Here is a 17,070-nt window from a genome sequence, read left to right on the forward strand (position 1 = left end):
TATATATATATATATATACGATGAAATCTAGGTCATATGTTTTACATCTTTAGTTAAACACTTTCACAGGTAAGGATATTCATGCTGGAAAATCCACATTGTCGCCTCAATTATTTTGAAGTCAGATTTTTTTTTTCTTTCAGTGGCTCGCAAGTCCCTTTCTCACTCTTTCTTTTCTTTTCTTTTTTTTTCCACTAAATTCATTATTTGAACGTTATTGTCGAATCATGTTACGATACCCTTCTACTGCTGTGAAACTTACAACACGAGATGTAGATGATCTTGATGAATTACAAAAAGAATATCAAGATCGTATATTACAACAACAACAACAACAACGGACAGAACGTTCGAGTTCACCCATGTCTCCAGCAACAAATGCATCCTCACCGTCATTCGTTTACAATTTACCAGAACTTCTTGAATCCTCAACAATAGCAACTGCTAGCTTAGCAAATAAGCAATCAGTAGGTGATGATATGAATGACTTTGTAGTAAGAACAACAACAGCAACAATGGAAGATTCAGGAAAACGAAAACGTCCAACTCAACAAGATCAACGCACCATGATGACAAGACAAAGATTGGGTATTGGCTCTACTACAACGACAACAACGAAGAAAAAATAGGTCAAGCTAGTTAATATCCTTCTTCATTTAATTAATCATCCAACATCACTTATTTTATACGTTAGATATTTATATACCTCTTCCTTTTTGTTTTTGTTTGTTTTTAATTACAATATGCTAATAAAAATCATCAAATCCGATGTATTTTTTTTTTCTTTTTATCACAAAGTTTAGATAAAACTGAGGGAATAGGTAATCTCTCATTACTGTCACTTTTTATACTTCTCTACAAAAGTATCGATATGATCCGGATGGATATCAAATGGAGGGATACATAGTGTCTGTTTTATCTTGGGTTTCTGAAAAAGATGACATTACATTAATAACTGATTCAAAGGTAGTACTGATCTTTGATTCAGGTACTTAAGGAGCAAAAACATGTTTGTTATGCATCAAAAGAGTCAGGTAAAAACTCTCGAATCAGCAAATGATGATGATGATGGTACAGTCTATTTAAGAACTCGTTTTATTTTTTCATCCTTTATTTTATTTCATTTTTTCATCAAGATATGAACCAAATTAAATTAAATGATTTCACCTGTCATGATCTCTCCCTTTATGATAATTGGTAGAGAGAATGATAGATGATCATCCAACTATTGACTACCATTACAAGTTGGTCTTTTCTTATATATATATATATATATATCAAGAATCTAATATGTACTTATATTTTAATTTAGTTGTAGATTGAATCCAATTGGAATAAATGTTTAATTTACGAACTACATACTCACTTCATGTGGGGAACGGTGATTGAAAAAAAAAATGGCAGGCGGTATAGGGTCAGAAAAGTCACGGGCATGTGAATCTTGTTGGTCCCCCATTCGCTTTCCAATCTTTTTTTTTTTTCTTCTTTTTCTTTCCTTTAGTTTTTATTTTATTCTTTTATATATATATATATATATAATATGTTAAAATCATGGATACAAAGACCAGAGACAAAGAAATACGCTGCTGATGGTAAAACATGAAAAAAATAAGGATAGTGATAGAGTACGTTGTTCAAATATTTGAAAAAGGTCATTCATTGATTAACTCATTCTCTTCTTTTTTTTTTTTTTTTTTTTTGATAGCTGCCGTCTTTGCTTTATCTCAAGTAGCTTTTTATTTTGCGTTCAAATGGATTGTTGGTTCATTAGATCCTACCAAAGCGAAACGACAAGAAGCCAAAACAAAAAGCAATAAAGTGCTTGGCAAGCTCGGTGTAGGTTATGAAATGAAAGATTATACAGGTATTCATTTGATAATGACTCATCTTTTTTATTATTATTATTATTATTATTATTATTATTAATAGATCAAGGATTTGAAGTTGACAGAATATGAACAAATCATTGCTACTGAAGTGATTCATGCTGATGAAATCAGTGTTAATTTCAAGCGTAAGTAAAAAAAAAAAAAAAAAAAAGTAAAGAATTTGGATGAAAAAGGCTCAAATTGTTTATATATAGAAATTGGAGGATTGGATCATATTATTCAAGATTTACGTGAAAGTGTAATTTATCCATTATGTTATCCTGAATTATTCACATCAGCTTCTGGTTTACTCGGTGCTCCTCCTGGTGTATTGTTGTTTGGACCTCCTGGATGTGGTAAAACAATGATGGCCAAGGCTCTTGCTAAGGAAAGTAATGCGACATTTATCAATCTTCATATCTCAACATTGACGGATAAGTACTATGGGGAATCCAATAAATTAGCGGCAGCAGTCTTCTCTTTGGCACGAAAATTACAACCTGCTATTGTATTTATTGATGAAATCGACTCCTTCTTACGTGAACGACGTAGTAACGATCATGAAACAACTGGAATGATGAAAGCCGAATTCATGAGTTTATGGGATGGTTTGACGACTGGTGAAGATCGACGTATTGTCATTTTGGGAGCTACCAATCGACCAAATGATATTGACTCTGCAATTCTTCGTCGTATGCCCAAACGATTTGCTGTGCGACTACCAAGTGAAGCTCAACGAAGAAGTATTTTGGAACTGGTAAGTATATTTGATAAAAATGATATTTTATATTCATCTTTTCTTTTTTTTATTAGCTTTTAAAAGATATCAAATTGGCAGATGATTTTGATATGAAGGAATTGGTTCAACGTACAGCTGGTTGTTCAGGTAGTGATCTCAAGGAACTTTGTCGAAATGCAGCCATGATACCCATCCGTGAAATAGTCAGAAAAGAACAACCAAAGGACAGTGAAGATGCAAGTCAAGATTTACTGCATTTGGATATCAAGGTAAAAAAAAAAAAAAAGATATTTGATTTCAAAATTTATTAATTTTTTTCTTTTTTTAATGTAGAATATTGATAAGGAATTAAGACCTTTGACAGTTGGCGATTTTTATGCTTTTGATGAAACAAATGACAAATCATATTCCTATGCTGAAAGTTCAAGTCTCCCTATTCAAGAAAATTTGGACTAAACTGGATGTAGATGTAGTCATATTATTATAGTATAGTATTATTATCTTTTTTTGTTATAGAAATTCAGTTGAAAATAAAAATAAATATTCTTATATACACACTTAAAATAAAAGCCCAATTCACAATGATCCATCAAATTTCGTTGGCGGAGATATAAATTGGTCTTTTTCCCTGCTTTTTTCTCTCGTTATTCTCTTCTTTTACTTTTCTGTTTTGAATCCCTTTCTTTCATATATATTTGCATTTCTTCTCTCCTTTTTTTTTTTATATCGATATCATAAGAATAGAATGCAGCGATACTTACCTTGTAAACAACGAGAACCGGCAGTCATGGAAAGTCCCAAACTTATACGCAGCATCACGATTGACAGATGCAGCAATTTCATTAGTGGAGGCGCCAATGGAAACGATATCAATCTTCTTTCACAACTTTATAAGGCACGTACAAACTCAGGTAATTTGAAAAAAAAAACACGTATATACCATCTTTTCATATTGGCTTTTTGGTAATTCTGGAAACCAATTCTCACCATTTTTTTCTTTTACTTTTTTCTTTTTCTTTTTTTTTTTTTTTTATTTTTGAAAGAGGATCATATCTCATTAATGGTGTACAGTGTACCGGATTTGAAACGAATTACATTTGAAGAAGCTGTGCAACAAGAATTTCGACCGACTCATTTAGGTGAATGGTTTGGTCCATCTTGGGTAAACGAAAAAAAAAAAAATAGGTTGGAAATAATGGAAATTGACGCGGGGCAACGCGGGGGAAAAAAAAGTATGGGGACAATTGATCCAACTTCTTCTTTTTTTCTTTTGAAAGTCTACACATTGGTTTCATGTCCAAATACGTATTCCTTTGGAATTTGCTGGTGAAGAAGTACATTTTATTTGGAACGCTGATAATGAAGCTTTAATTTGGAGTATGGATGGAATGCCTTTACAAGGATTAACAGGTGGAGGTAAGTTTGGATGAGAAAAGTACAATATGGTTTCTAACTAGATAGATATTATTATTATTGATGATCAGCTGGAAGCGATGCAAGACATGATTATATATTGACTACTCAAGCACAAGGGGATGATTTTATACAATTTTATGTGGAAATGGCTTGCAACGGAATGTTTGGCGCCGGAAATGGATTGATTGGTCCCCCTGATCCGAATCGTTTCTTCAATCTGAGTGAATTAGTAAGAACAAAAAAGAAATAAGATCATATCGTTTATGAAATGACTAACTTTATTATAGGATTTAGCAGTACCAAACAAACCAGCATGGCAACTCTTATATGATTTCCAAATCATTCTGGGGATGGCAAAGGATTTGGGACCAGATTCACTACGATCTTCTCAAGCAATGTATACTGCTAATCGTATCGTCAACACTTTCGTACCTGGAGATGATTCTACTATCATGACATGCCTTGTCATTGCAGCGGAGTTCCTGGCATCCAAGAATGGTGATGCACAACATGAAATTTATGCTCTTGGACACTGTCATATTGGTAAGCTTTTCTTTTTTTTTTTTTTTTTCTAATATATTACTCTTTATTGACTTTATATATATATGCTAGATACGGGATGGTTATGGCCATTTGAAGAAACAATTCGAAAAGCAGCAAGAAGTTGGTCTACACAAATCGATTTGATGGATCGTTATCCTGAATATAAATTTATATGTTCTCAAGCACAACAATATGAATGGGTTAAAACGAATTATGCACATCTTTGGGGACGAATACGAGAAAAGATTGCGATTGGTCAATTTTTGCCAACTGGTGGAGTAAGTTGAAGAACAAAACTGGAGATATTCTTTTTGTTATTTATTCCAGATTTCTGGTTTTTTTTTTTTTTATTTATTTATTTATTTATTTATTTATGCATAGACTTGGATAGAAATGGATACAAATATGCCTAGTGGTGAGGCTTTATGTCGACAATTCCTACTTGGGTATTTATATAAATAGTGAAAGTAGATAGAATCAGTATACTCACTCCCTTGTGTATCCTGTATATGAATAGGCAACGCTTTTTTGAAGAGAATTTTGGTAAACGATGTAAAGTGTTTTGGTTACCTGATTCCTTTGGCTATTCTTCTCAGGTAATAACGTGATTATCAGATCATTCGTTTTACTCATATATTTTTCTACTTGAGCAGTTACCTCAACTCTTACAATTAGCAGATATGAAGTATTTCTTTACACAGAAACTTTCTTGGAATAATGTCAACAAGGTAAATAGAACAACACACACACAAATAGAAAAAAAAAGTACTAGTGTAATAAATAAATATTATTATACAATCTTCGTTTTGTAGTTTCCAATGACGACATTTTGGTGGATCGGCCTAGATGGAACCAAAACTTTGACTCATATGGCCCCTTCTGAAACTTACAATGCACAATGTTCTCCGGAGGAACTTATACGAAGGTAAGAAAAGGAACAAAAAAATAAAGGGACATGATATCAATAATAATCCAGTCGAATCAACTTCCTTATTGATCTTTTTTTTTTTTGGTACATTTTTCGTTAGTGTGAAGAATCATCGAGACAAGGAATATTCCAACTCAAGTTTGCTAGTCTATGGAAACGGTGATGGTGGTGGTGGACCTTTGGCAAGTATGATTGAACGTTTAAGAAGAATGAAAGATGTGGTAAAGAAGTCATATGACTAATATCAATTTATTTATTCGTATGTGAGTATGTTAGTAATGTATCCTTTTATTTTTTTTTTATTTTATTATTAGGATGGATTACCAAAAGTAGAATTCAGTACGCCAATCGATTTCTACGAAAACGTTGAACGAACAACAGATGCACTTTGCAGTTGGAAAGGGGAATTGGTAAGTGAATAAAAAAAAAAAAAAAAGGAATAAAGTATTGTTACTTAACTCCTTTTTTTTTATCAGTATTTTGAATTACATCGGGGAATTTATACAACACATGCATTATGCAAGAAATTCAATAGAAGTAGTGAACTACTATTACGTGATTTGGAAATGCTGGCTTCATTTGCCCATATCATGAAAGATCAAAATTACAAGTACGTAATAGCATTATCCAACGACTGTTAATTTACTGATCGTCCTCTTTTTACATAGGTACCCGGTGGCTGAATTCGAACAGTTTTGGAAGATGATTTGCTTGATACAATTCCATGATGTCATGGCTGGTTCTTCCATTGAAATGGTATATGATGATTGTTTACAGGTAAAACCAAATATCAAATGCATTCATAAGTTTGCATATGATGCTCACACCTTTTTTATTATTATTATTATTATTTATCATGACGTTGGAGAATATCATAGATGTATACGAAAATCGACTTGCATGGGAAACAAATGCGTGATGACTTGGTCGACAAATTACTAGGGTGGGAAAATCCTATCATGAGCGAAGAGAAAGGTAATATCAAACTATTATAGATCGATTCGAGGTTAATATTCCTTTTTTTTTATATCATAATATAGCTATTGGTGTATTCAACACATTGGCATGGCCACGACAAGAAATTTTGGAGATACCACTTGTGGAAGGCTTACCATCTTTGGCACAGAATTCAGCATTTGGTCGAACTGGTTATGTTTTAGGTAAATAAGACCATACATTATACATATATAAACTAATGACACTGTACTTCTTTTTTTTTCTTAGTGGATGATATTCCTCCTTTAGGTGCGAAAGGATATGATTTGAAGACTTGTTTGGATTTTGAACCAGTAAAAATACATATGGATCAGAGCAACAATATCTTGGTGGAAAACAAATATATTCAAGTTACCTTTGACAAATCTGGTCACCTTATTGGATTATATGATAAATCTTTAATGTAAATTATTAAAAAAGATTACATTGGTATTTATACTAACACAATATCATCTTGATTCATTTTTGATATAGGCGCGAATTTATCAAGCAAGGCGAACGAGGAAACGTATTCAAGATGTATGAAGATATTGTAGGTTAACAATTAGTTTTTATTACATAGTATGAAAATTTAACATGATGCTTTTTCTCTTTTTCTTTTTTTTTTTTTTTTCTTGTGCTTTTTGCTATAGCCATTATTCTGGGATGGTAAAGATCAAAATAGAAGAAAAAAAATATACTGAAGATCACTATATTCATTTTTTTTTTTTTTGTTCTCTCCCACTTTATATATTTACTATATGATATCACTTGTTGGCCCTTTTCATAGCATGGGATGGTAAGTCGAACCAATCAATCATCAGTATTGGCTAAAGATTTAATCCATATTCTTGTTATAATTGTCTAGTCGAGATATATCATTTGGAAAAAGGTGTTGTTGCGGAAGAAGGTTCAGTGCAAATATTGGAACATGGGCCATTAAGGGCAGCTTTACTGATTGAAAAACGGATATCTGATACTAGCCGACTTCGACAATGTGTTATCCTAACTGCCATTTCGCGACGTATTGATTTTGAAACTGAAGTGGATTGGAATGAAAATAGACAATTTTTGGTATGAACTTGAATATGTTGATGACTATCAAATTAATTTTTTTTTTTTTTTCATTTGATAGAAAGTGGAATTTGCTTGGGATATTTTGGCAGACAACGTAAGTGAAAAAAAAAAATGAATGATATTGGTTTCTTTTTTTTTATATATATATTCAATGATGATTGTTTTCTTTGTAGGTATTCTACGAGACTCAATATGGTATAGTGCAACGCCCCACACATTACAACACTTCCTGGGATGGTGCCAAGTTTGAAGTTGTTGCTCATAAATTTGCGGACATGTCTGAATATGGTTGTGGTGTTGCCTTACTGAATGATTGCAAGTATGGTTACTCTGCTTACGGCAATGTTTTACGACTTTCATTAATTCGATCACCCAAAGCACCTGATTCCAATTGTGATATTGGTAAGTTTTTTTTTTTTTTTTATCCTATGACGTGTACACATTGTTTTTAATTTTTTTTTTATGATGAATCATATCAGGTCATCATGTTCTCAGGTATGCCATCTATCCACATGAAAATCATTTTATGCAATCAGATGTTGTGAGAGAAGGATTCAATTTCAATGTCCCATTGATCACACGGTAAGCATCAAAAAAAAAAAAAAAAAAATAGGCAAATCAACCTATTAATCCTATTTTTTAGTGTCATGTCTATCAATCAAGTGAATAGTCTAGCGAAATCAGTACCTCAATTCCGTATTGAAGGAGCTCCAAATGTTGTGTTGGATACCATCAAAAAGGCAGAAGACTCTGATGATTTGATTATACGACTTTATGAAGCCTATGGAGGGCATGCGACTGCAAGATTCCATAGGTAAAAAAAAAAAAAAAAAAAAAAAAAAAAAAAAAAAAAGTATATAAATTCATTGTTTTTTTTAACTGTATTTATGTTGTATATAGTTCATTGCCTATGAAATCGATTCAACAATGTAATATCTTGGAAGATGAATTAGAAACTGTATATGAAATGACAAGTACAGCTGAAAGGGTGGATCGAACATTTAGTACCAATCTTCGTGTGCTTGATGATGATATGGTAGATTTGCGATTGGAAGCTCAACAAAAACAACATGCTCAAGGTGCTTTGCTCAAAATCAAACCATTTCAAGTCATGACATTGAAAATCAAATTGTAGTTATAGTCCAATCTTTTTTTTTTTTTTTTTTGAAAAAATAAAACTTTTATATATATATTATTCACTGTTATTCAATCATCATCATCATCATTATTAGTCAACTAGTATCATTCACCAAGAAATAGATAACAATTAAATGAAGTGAAAGAAATGTACACTGATTTCAAAAAGCACTAGTGTGTTTATTGATATTGAAGAAAGAGAAACATGAAAAAGACTACAATACAAACAGATGTCTAAATAATAATAATAATAATAAAAAATATTGGGAACTGTGTTTGTGAGAATAAATATATATATATATATACTGTGTGTATAGATGAATGTGTATGTGTGGGAATGTATAGAATGAGGCAAACACTAATCTAAATCATAACGAGGGTTCAAAAGTAAAGACATGGATTCACCAAAGTGGCTACGACGAATAGCTTCAGCAAATAGAGGAGCAACATCAAAAACTTTGATTTTGGGACTATGTAAATGTTGAGCTTGAGGTACCGAGTTGCTAACAATCAATTGATCAATGGCACTTTGTTCGATGTTTTCCAAAGCATTGGCAGAAAGTAAAGCATGACTGACAATGGCATAAATCTTGAGAGCTCCATGATCACGTAACATCTTAGCTGCCTTGGTGATAGTATAAGAGGTATCGGCAATATCGTCCACAAGAATGCATTCTTTTCCACGAACATCACCCACTAACATCAAATCTGTCTTTTGTGTGATTTTTTGTCGTCGTTCTTTGTGTACAAGAGCAAAATCCATACAAAGTTTTTCGGCAATGGCTGTGGCTCTTAATATAATATGATTCCATTATTCATCATGATTTTGGTTATTTTGCTGGATTTTTTTTTTTTTTTACCTTTTGGCACCGCCTGCATCAGGAGAAACAATAACAGCTTGTTGATAATTTGGAAGATGTAATCGAATATATTTCATCATCAAAGCACGACTAACCAGATTATCAACGGGACAATCGAAAAAACCTTGAAACTTTTTATATAAAAGGTAATAGTATGAGTCATCTCCGCTAATCATCACAATATATACTTACTTGAGCATCATGAAGATCCATAGTAATAATATGATCAGCACCAGCACAAGTCAATAAATCAGCAATCAAGGTACCAGATCGAGCTAACCAAGGACGATAATCTGGATTCTTTTTCGAAGCAGCAAGAGGAGCAGGATCATCGACAGTATCTTCCTGTTGTTGTGAAGAAGTAACGGCAAGTTTTCGCATCAATTGTTTTCCAACGTCTTCTTCATCGATATGTTTTGACTGTTTTGGAGTAGCAGGAGGTAAAGAAGTTAAAGGAGCACCAGAGGACTTGTAGGGAACATCAGGTTGACGAGAATAAGGGAAATGAGGAATGACAGCAGTAATACGTTTGGCAGAAGCGATCTTGGCACCGTTGATCATAACAAGAAGTTCAATAAGATTATCATTGACATTACCACAACCCGATTGAATAATATAAACGTCACGTTCACGCACCGATTCCTTGATTTCAACTGAAGTTTCATGATTACTGAATTTCCCTAATTTTGCTTGACCAGGTGGAATGCCAAGTCGACGGCATACTGCTTCGGTTAATTCAGGATGAGAAGATCCTCCTAAAACAACAAGATTCCGCATATTAGATTGGTTTTATATTAAAAAAAAAAAGAGGGAATGAGTGGGGGGATAAGAGGAAAGAAAAAAAAGGAAAGTAAAGAAAAGAAAGAATAAAAAAAAAAAAGTGGAGATGAATTCGGTTTGTCTTTTTTTTTTTTTTTGATGACTACGTGACTGGTGGGAGATGATGAAGATGGCAGATGCAGCGGAAATCAAATTAATCAAAAAAAAAAAAAACGCATACAAGAATTAGTATAGTGAAAGTAGAGAGAGAGGAGAACAAGAGAAGATATCAAAACACGGCATTTTTAAGGAATTCCTTTTTTTATATATATCTTTATTTAAAACTTATGGGAAAAAAGCAACTAAATAAAGAAAAAATCAAACTAAAATAGTCAACTACAAAGAATATACAAATATCAACATTTTCTTTAAAGCTTGGATTCTGGTTTGATGGATTTGAAAACGTTATCAAGTTTCTAATAGAAAAAGAAAATAAATTAGTTTACATAATTCATCATTCATTCTTCTTTATTAATCTTACCATAGCAAGCATCATTTGACCCTTTATTTTGAGTTTACCAGACATGTAAGCCTTTTGTCCATTGAGTTTACCATCAGCCAAATCAACAAAATCTTGATCTCCACTAAAAATAAAGAAAATATTACATTAGATTATTCGAATTTTTTTTTTATTTATTTATTCCCACGTCCTTTATATTAACTTACATGGTAATAATAGCATCAGCCTTGACAGCACCTTTACCACGTACAACTTTGCCTTCCTTCTTACAATCAATTGTAAAAACTTCTTCTTTTCCTTGAGCGTTTTTAATAACAAATTGGAAGACACCATTCACCTAAATAAAGAGAGAGAGAGAGAGGAAAAAAAAGAAGTTTGTTAATATAACATATATATATATATATATTATTTACCTTTTTGATCAAAGCAGCCTTCTCATCAGCAGAGTAAGCATTGAAGTGTTTATCAAGTAGAGCAATCACTTCGGAACTTTTGAATCCAGGTACTCTAATATCAGACATGGTATATAGGTAATGAAGAAAGAAAGGGAAAAAAAAAAAAAAAGAAAAAAAAAAAAACGAAAGGAATGCCTATGTTTTTGTCTTTTTTATATTCATCCTCCTTCACGTGTAAAAATGATTTCACATGCAGCCAGCCAAAGAAAAGGCCGGAAACCAAAAAAGAAAGGGGAAGAAAGAGAACCAAAGAAAAAAAAAAAATATTTAGCTGGGAAATGAATAAAAATGTGAGAAAAGGGCTTTCATCCAAAATAATATAATAAAAGATGAGTCTTTTTTTTTTTTCAAATAAAGTTCTATACCTTTGTTATTTACTCTTTGATGACGGTATCTTACCCCCAACCAAAGAGGAAATCAATTAATACCTTTTTTTTTTTCTTACTGGCATAATTTAGCCGAAAACAAAAAAAAAAAAAAAAAAAAAAGTTGATAAAAAATGATAATATCAACTAAACATATTTCAAATGATAATTTTTCTATATATCTTTTTTAATCATTATATACAGGTCATAAGACGCGATTTCCATATCAGTAGACTGTTTGCATGAACCTGATTTGAATTTCCGAATGTACTTTTGATTTCCCACCAAGGGTAAACATCCAATAAAAAAAGTGGCGTAGTGGTGGATAAAAGGGATGAAGATCTTTAGATTTTATATATTTACAAAAAAAAAAAGAATTCTTTGAAACGTGCTACAAAAAGGTCATTTATCCATAAATAAATAATAATAAAATCCCTGGTAAAGTTAATACTTATAAAATCTCAAGAAACCAAGCTTTTATCACCCCACGCTTGACAAAGAATACCTTTTTGAATCCCCTACCCCTCTCTTTCTCTTCTTACTTTTTTTTTTTGTCACCCCTTTTTTTTTCTCTCTCTTTTTTTTTTTTTTTCCTTTCTTTTTCTTTTACTTTTTTTCGTTATTTTAAACTTTCTCTCTCTTCATTTCTCATTAGTGATGGTACAAAAGTATTGTAATGATTATCAACAATACGGTACCAAGTATACAACAACTGTTTTACTTACCCTCATTACAAAAACAGCCGACGATCCTGGTTTTTTCTCAGAAACGACAATAGAATTCAACAATGACCTTTTAACATTAACAACTATTGAAGATATGCAATACTCTCCTTATCATTATTCACGAAAACATAAAACCGATGGAACAACAGAACATGAATGGAAAGTTGACAAATCTATACTTTCTCAACACTCTCCTTATTTTGCAGCTATGTTTGAACATGATTTTTATGAATCATCAATACCAATTATATGTCTACCTTCCACTATATTAAGCTCAATGGGACTCAGTTCTGTCATTCATTATATGTATTACTCGCGTGACTCAACATCAATGTCAGGATGGTTGGATAGCACTCAGCAACAATATCAACAACAACAACAACCAAATCAATCATTATTATTATTTGATCACGAGATAGATGAACAAGAAAAATTATACTTGCTTCAGGAAACTTATTTGGCGGCTGATTACTTTGGAATGACTGATTTATGCATCAAGGTAGCAGATTTATTTGGGGAACTTGTACATCAATGGACTTGTTACTGCGATGATTGTGCCTGCCTTACGCCACAACTTTTTGAATTCATCAATGGAAATATACAACAATTCAACGATTTCACCACTATCAATAACACCATTCTTCATATTCTCACCAAAAACAATAGATCAAAATCAAAAAACACCACTCTACAAGAGGATGACCTTCTATATCAATTATACATCAAGGTTATTTTATCTTTGACACATGACCCTGAAAAATGCTTGCCAACCTTTTGGACTCACCGAATGATGGCTCGAATGTTGGATCATCTTCCCAGTGATCATTCATTGATGTTATCACAACTTGTATCCAAACGTGTCAGTAAATGTAATGCTGTGGAATCTCTTCATTCTTGTTTTTTAGCCACCAATTTGTTATCTACCATGGATCCTTTATTATGTTGGAGTCGTTCTCTTCATGCTACCTTGGCCTTGGTACAAGCAAAATCCACTCAACTCATTGCTCGTCATTTTGAATACTATTGTTCTCAATATCCTGCCTTATTATCTTGTATTGATGGGATTACTTATTCTTTTGACTTTTTGGAATACCTCTTTATGCATGTTTTGGAAGATCAAATGGATATTATGAATGCTGGTTTACTCTATCAAGGTTTGGTCCGTGATCTTATGTGTCGTCATGCTGTATCTTATCATACTCAAGTCAAACATATTCTCAGTGTAGCAAAAGATATTATACTCTCTTATATGTCTCCTAGATTGGATCAATTTATAAAAATGGCTGCTTTGGATATTTTGGATACAAATACTTTGAAAGCATTAGCTATTGGTAAAAAAAAAAAAAAAAAAAAAAAAAAAAAAAAGTGAAAATATATATATAGTATTACAAATCATAGTAGATCAGATGGACAAAATTTAAGATTTCTTTTTTTTTTTTTTAGAACTTGATGTACCAGCAAGATCATTAGTGAAATCCTTGGAAAAACATCAAGGTTTGGTTCAACAAAGTCTTCTTACTATTATATTTCCACCACCAAAAATATCTTATCCATCATCTAGTGCAGCATCTATCAATATGTCCCGACGATCATCTACAACAACACAACGAACGTATTCTTTACAAAGCAATGTAACCTCTATTTATTCAAACAATCGACGAGATGATTCTTCAAAATCATTGACACGATGGATTAAAGGATGGTTAGAATCCATGGAACCAGATTCTCATCGACGACGACATGTACATCCAATTTCACAAGAGAACAATAAAGCATCATCATCATCTACTACCAAATCAACCCTTTTTTCATGGGCAACAGTACCTTTACGATCACCAAAAAAGAAACGTGGATGGCTTCGACGTATATTACATTCAGATTTGACCAAACAAGCTCAACGAAAATCATCGATGATTGTAGTAGGAAAACGTGTACAATTAACTCGACGTCCAGTATTAACTGTGGGAACTGTAAAATATGTTGGACCTGTTTCATTTGCAGATGGTATATGGATTGGAGTAGAATTGGATCGTAGAGGTAAAAAAAAAAAAAAAAAATTATTATTACTATTTTTATAAATAAATAATGGGATTTTCTTTTTCTTTTTAAATATATTTTAGTTGGCAAGAATGATGGATCTTATGAAAACATACGATATTTTGATTCAACACCCAACAGAGGAGTCTTTGTACGATCAGATGATTTGAAAGTGATGTTTTGATTTGGGAAAACTTTGGATAGTATTTTTATCTTTTTTTTTTTTTTTTGTATTTGTTACACATTCCCCCCCTCCTATGGATTATATATATAATACTATTTTACCTATTAGTCTTGTCATAGTTTTTATTTTTTTTATTTTTTATTATTTTATTTATACCATTTTAATAAACATTTTATTATTTTTACTTTTTTTATCATAGTTACTGCTTGACTAACCAATCTGTTGATCGATTCCTAATTTAGAGCAATAAACTATTTGTGTAACCTTTATTTTTTTATTCTCATTATTGTTCCCTTCCATTTTTCCTTTTTTCCCTTTTCCCTTTTTTTTTTTTTTTTTTTTTTTTATATATCCATGATCATATAATCATTCCTTTCCTTTCTATGCATTCTCTTCAACGAATAGCCACTTTCTGGTTGATCTCCACTCTTTTATTATTATTATTATTATCTACATCAACTTTAGCACAATGTAAAAAAAAAAACTTTTATTATCATGATAACTCACCATTTCTTCTCATCTATTTCAATAGCTTCTTCTTGTACACCTTCTAATTGTATTGCCCAATGTCAACCTAGTTGTTCTGATGACCAAGTATGTGTTTTAGGTACCATGTCCAACTGTGGTCAATGTCCTGCTTCTAAATGTATGAGTAAAGAAGCTCTTGGACTCTCTCCATCTGATTCCAACTCTAACAATGGTCAAGACAATAACAACAATGACAACAACGACAATGGTGCTTTGATAGGAGGTCTTGTAGGTGGTCTTTTAGGTGGTGGTATTCTTGTTGGTGGTTTGGTCTATTGTATCTTTCAATATAGGAAAAAATCAAAAACTACTTTACCTATCGCTTTCCATACAACCACAAGACTTCACAAACAACAACAACAACAACAACATTACAATCATCACAACTCACTTAATGATTTTTCGGATATACCACGTCCTATGTCTGAAAATACTAGAGATGTAAGTCCTTATTTGTATTTTTAAATAGGATTATACTTATATAACTTTTTTTTTTTTAGTCAACTTGTCATTCTATCACTTCTGGTGTCATTCCAATTGCCTACATCCCACCTTCCTATCATATTCAACAAGAAGCATACTATCAACAGCAACAACGGCCACATTCTTCTTCTTCTTCTTCTTCAACTAACTCTTATATGAAATCAAATCAACCTTGGACAACCTCCTCCACAGCAACTCCACATGCCACATCCTCCAATACAGCAGTAGAAAATCCATTCCAAGATCCTCGACATTCTCAATATTCAATAGATGATGATGATGATGATGATATGAGTAGCAAACACCATTCAATGATCAGTACAACACAAACAGCTTCACATCATGCAGTACAAGTGACTCGGGCAAAGCCGCAAATCTTACGTGTCAACACTGTACGTGATTTGAAAAGAGGTGATTCAGTACGTACCATTTTGACTAAATCTGACGACTTATCACGATCCAACACACTTGAATTGAAGAATCCATCATCAAATGGTCAACAAGATCCATTCCAAGACGATCGATATACGGTGGAAAATGATGATGATGAACAACCTTCTTCTCGACCTGTGACGAATCATAGTTTAGGTTCTACCGTGGGTGATGGTGAAATCACCATCTTTTGGAGTGGTCAACAACCTTTTTCATCTCATTGAAATACAAACACATTCCTTGAATCTTAGATACTAGTCTCTCTCTCTTATTATTATTCCTTCATTTGTATTATCCCAAACTATCATCATTTTATTCTATCTATCTTCATCCCATTTTCTTCAAGTGCTATCAAAATAAATAATATATATAACTTGTTTGTTTATTGAATAAAGTGTAGATAACTAAAATTTATTCCTTGACTGTTTTGCCAGTTTTCTTGATGGTTTCCAAAACAGATTCACGAGGTAGATTTGTGTCCACAACCACAGTTTGTTTTTCCAAATCAATATCAATATTGTCCACACCTAATGTTTCATGAAAAGCAAAAGTAAATACATATTTCCCATACCCTCCTTTTATTATTACCTTCAAGTTTAGTCAAGGCACGCTTCACAGCATTAGAACATCCACTGCAAGCCATTTCAACAGTAAAAGTATATTGCTATAAAAAAAGTTATCAGTCTATTCGTCATCTAAAATAAAAAGAGATAATGACCTATTCTTCATACTTACAGCCATTATAGAAATATTAGTAATCGTAAGGGTATTTGGAGAATGTTACAGAAAAAAAAAAAAAGGAGAAGAAAAAAAAAAAAGCAGTGAGGTGCTTTTTTATATGACAAAAAAAAAAAAAAGTGAGCGATTTGTGCTGTTGTGAATTTTCATTGGCTGATCATCCTCCTCATTGATTGTCCTCAAGTACTTTTTTTTTTTTCATAAGAATTAGTGGAGGAGATAGAAAAAAATTAAATGATAATGTCATGATAGTGAAGAAATATAAAATAAAAGAAAAAAGTAATAAAGAAAGAGAAGGAAA

The 17,070-nt window shown here is 32.2% G+C and overlaps 7 protein-coding genes across 7 annotated transcripts; 4 read left to right on the forward strand and 3 right to left on the reverse strand.

Moving 5' to 3' along the window:
- Positions 1-1,484: 1,484 nt before the first annotated feature.
- Positions 1,485-3,176, forward strand: BX664DRAFT_340402 (P-loop containing nucleoside triphosphate hydrolase protein). The gene is made up of 6 exons (XM_051546817.1): positions 1,485-1,592; positions 1,706-1,836; positions 1,930-2,014; positions 2,084-2,625; positions 2,682-2,876; positions 2,941-3,176. Exons 1-6 carry the CDS (start codon positions 1,541-1,543, stop codon positions 3,061-3,063), a joined length of 1,128 nt encoding a protein of 375 aa, XP_051396988.1. The 5' UTR covers positions 1,485-1,540; the 3' UTR covers positions 3,064-3,176.
- An 84-nt stretch (positions 3,177-3,260) lies between these two features.
- On the forward strand, positions 3,261-8,692 carry BX664DRAFT_340403 (galactose mutarotase-like domain-containing protein). Its single transcript, XM_051546818.1, has 26 exons — positions 3,261-3,518; positions 3,651-3,769; positions 3,885-4,023; positions 4,092-4,252; positions 4,311-4,566; positions 4,636-4,844; positions 4,948-5,012; positions 5,084-5,162; positions 5,220-5,294; positions 5,379-5,491; positions 5,595-5,715; positions 5,809-5,904; positions 5,971-6,104; positions 6,163-6,271; positions 6,373-6,469; positions 6,535-6,654; positions 6,719-6,893; positions 6,965-7,022; positions 7,123-7,138; positions 7,260-7,268; positions 7,338-7,543; positions 7,605-7,640; positions 7,720-7,948; positions 8,026-8,128; positions 8,190-8,360; positions 8,447-8,692. The coding sequence occupies exons 1-26, from the start codon at positions 3,353-3,355 to the stop codon at positions 8,679-8,681; spliced, it is 3,297 nt and encodes a 1,098-aa protein (XP_051396989.1). The 5' UTR covers positions 3,261-3,352; the 3' UTR covers positions 8,682-8,692.
- A 152-nt stretch (positions 8,693-8,844) lies between these two features.
- Positions 8,845-10,411, reverse strand: BX664DRAFT_285475 (phosphoribosyltransferase-like protein). Its single transcript, XM_051541672.1, has 3 exons — positions 9,736-10,411; positions 9,544-9,674; positions 8,845-9,474 (listed from the first exon to the last, which is right to left on the reverse strand). The coding sequence occupies exons 1-3, from the start codon at positions 10,318-10,320 to the stop codon at positions 9,042-9,044; spliced, it is 1,149 nt and encodes a 382-aa protein (XP_051396990.1). The 5' UTR covers positions 10,321-10,411; the 3' UTR covers positions 8,845-9,041.
- Positions 10,412-10,615: 204 nt separating this feature from the next.
- Positions 10,616-11,381, reverse strand: BX664DRAFT_340407 (SCP2 sterol-binding domain-containing protein). Its single transcript, XM_051546819.1, has 4 exons — positions 11,236-11,381; positions 11,029-11,159; positions 10,844-10,946; positions 10,616-10,778 (listed from the first exon to the last, which is right to left on the reverse strand). The coding sequence occupies exons 1-4, from the start codon at positions 11,341-11,343 to the stop codon at positions 10,731-10,733; spliced, it is 390 nt and encodes a 129-aa protein (XP_051396991.1). The 5' UTR covers positions 11,344-11,381; the 3' UTR covers positions 10,616-10,730.
- An 844-nt stretch (positions 11,382-12,225) lies between these two features.
- Positions 12,226-14,787, forward strand: BX664DRAFT_340408 (uncharacterized protein). Its single transcript, XM_051546820.1, has 3 exons — positions 12,226-13,698; positions 13,811-14,404; positions 14,488-14,787. The coding sequence occupies exons 1-3, from the start codon at positions 12,300-12,302 to the stop codon at positions 14,586-14,588; spliced, it is 2,094 nt and encodes a 697-aa protein (XP_051396992.1). The 5' UTR covers positions 12,226-12,299; the 3' UTR covers positions 14,589-14,787.
- A 296-nt stretch (positions 14,788-15,083) lies between these two features.
- Positions 15,084-16,255, forward strand: BX664DRAFT_317334 (uncharacterized protein; the record flags this gene model as incomplete). The annotated part of the gene is made up of 2 exons (XM_051542741.1): positions 15,084-15,557; positions 15,617-16,255. The coding sequence occupies 2 exons, from the start codon at positions 15,084-15,086 to the stop codon at positions 16,253-16,255; spliced, it is 1,113 nt and encodes a 370-aa protein (XP_051396993.1).
- A 187-nt stretch (positions 16,256-16,442) lies between these two features.
- Positions 16,443-16,772, reverse strand: BX664DRAFT_352597 (heavy metal-associated domain-containing protein; the record flags this gene model as incomplete). Its single annotated transcript, XM_051547683.1, has 3 exons — positions 16,443-16,558; positions 16,620-16,695; positions 16,767-16,772. 3 exons carry the CDS (start codon positions 16,770-16,772, stop codon positions 16,443-16,445), a joined length of 198 nt encoding a protein of 65 aa, XP_051396994.1.
- Between the last annotated feature and the right edge of the window lie 298 nt (positions 16,773-17,070).

Source organism: Halteromyces radiatus, assembly GCF_025201355.1.
Source record: "Halteromyces radiatus strain CBS 162.75 chromosome Unknown BX664scaffold_8, whole genome shotgun sequence".
Taxonomy (NCBI): domain Eukaryota; kingdom Fungi; phylum Mucoromycota; class Mucoromycetes; order Mucorales; family Cunninghamellaceae; genus Halteromyces; species Halteromyces radiatus.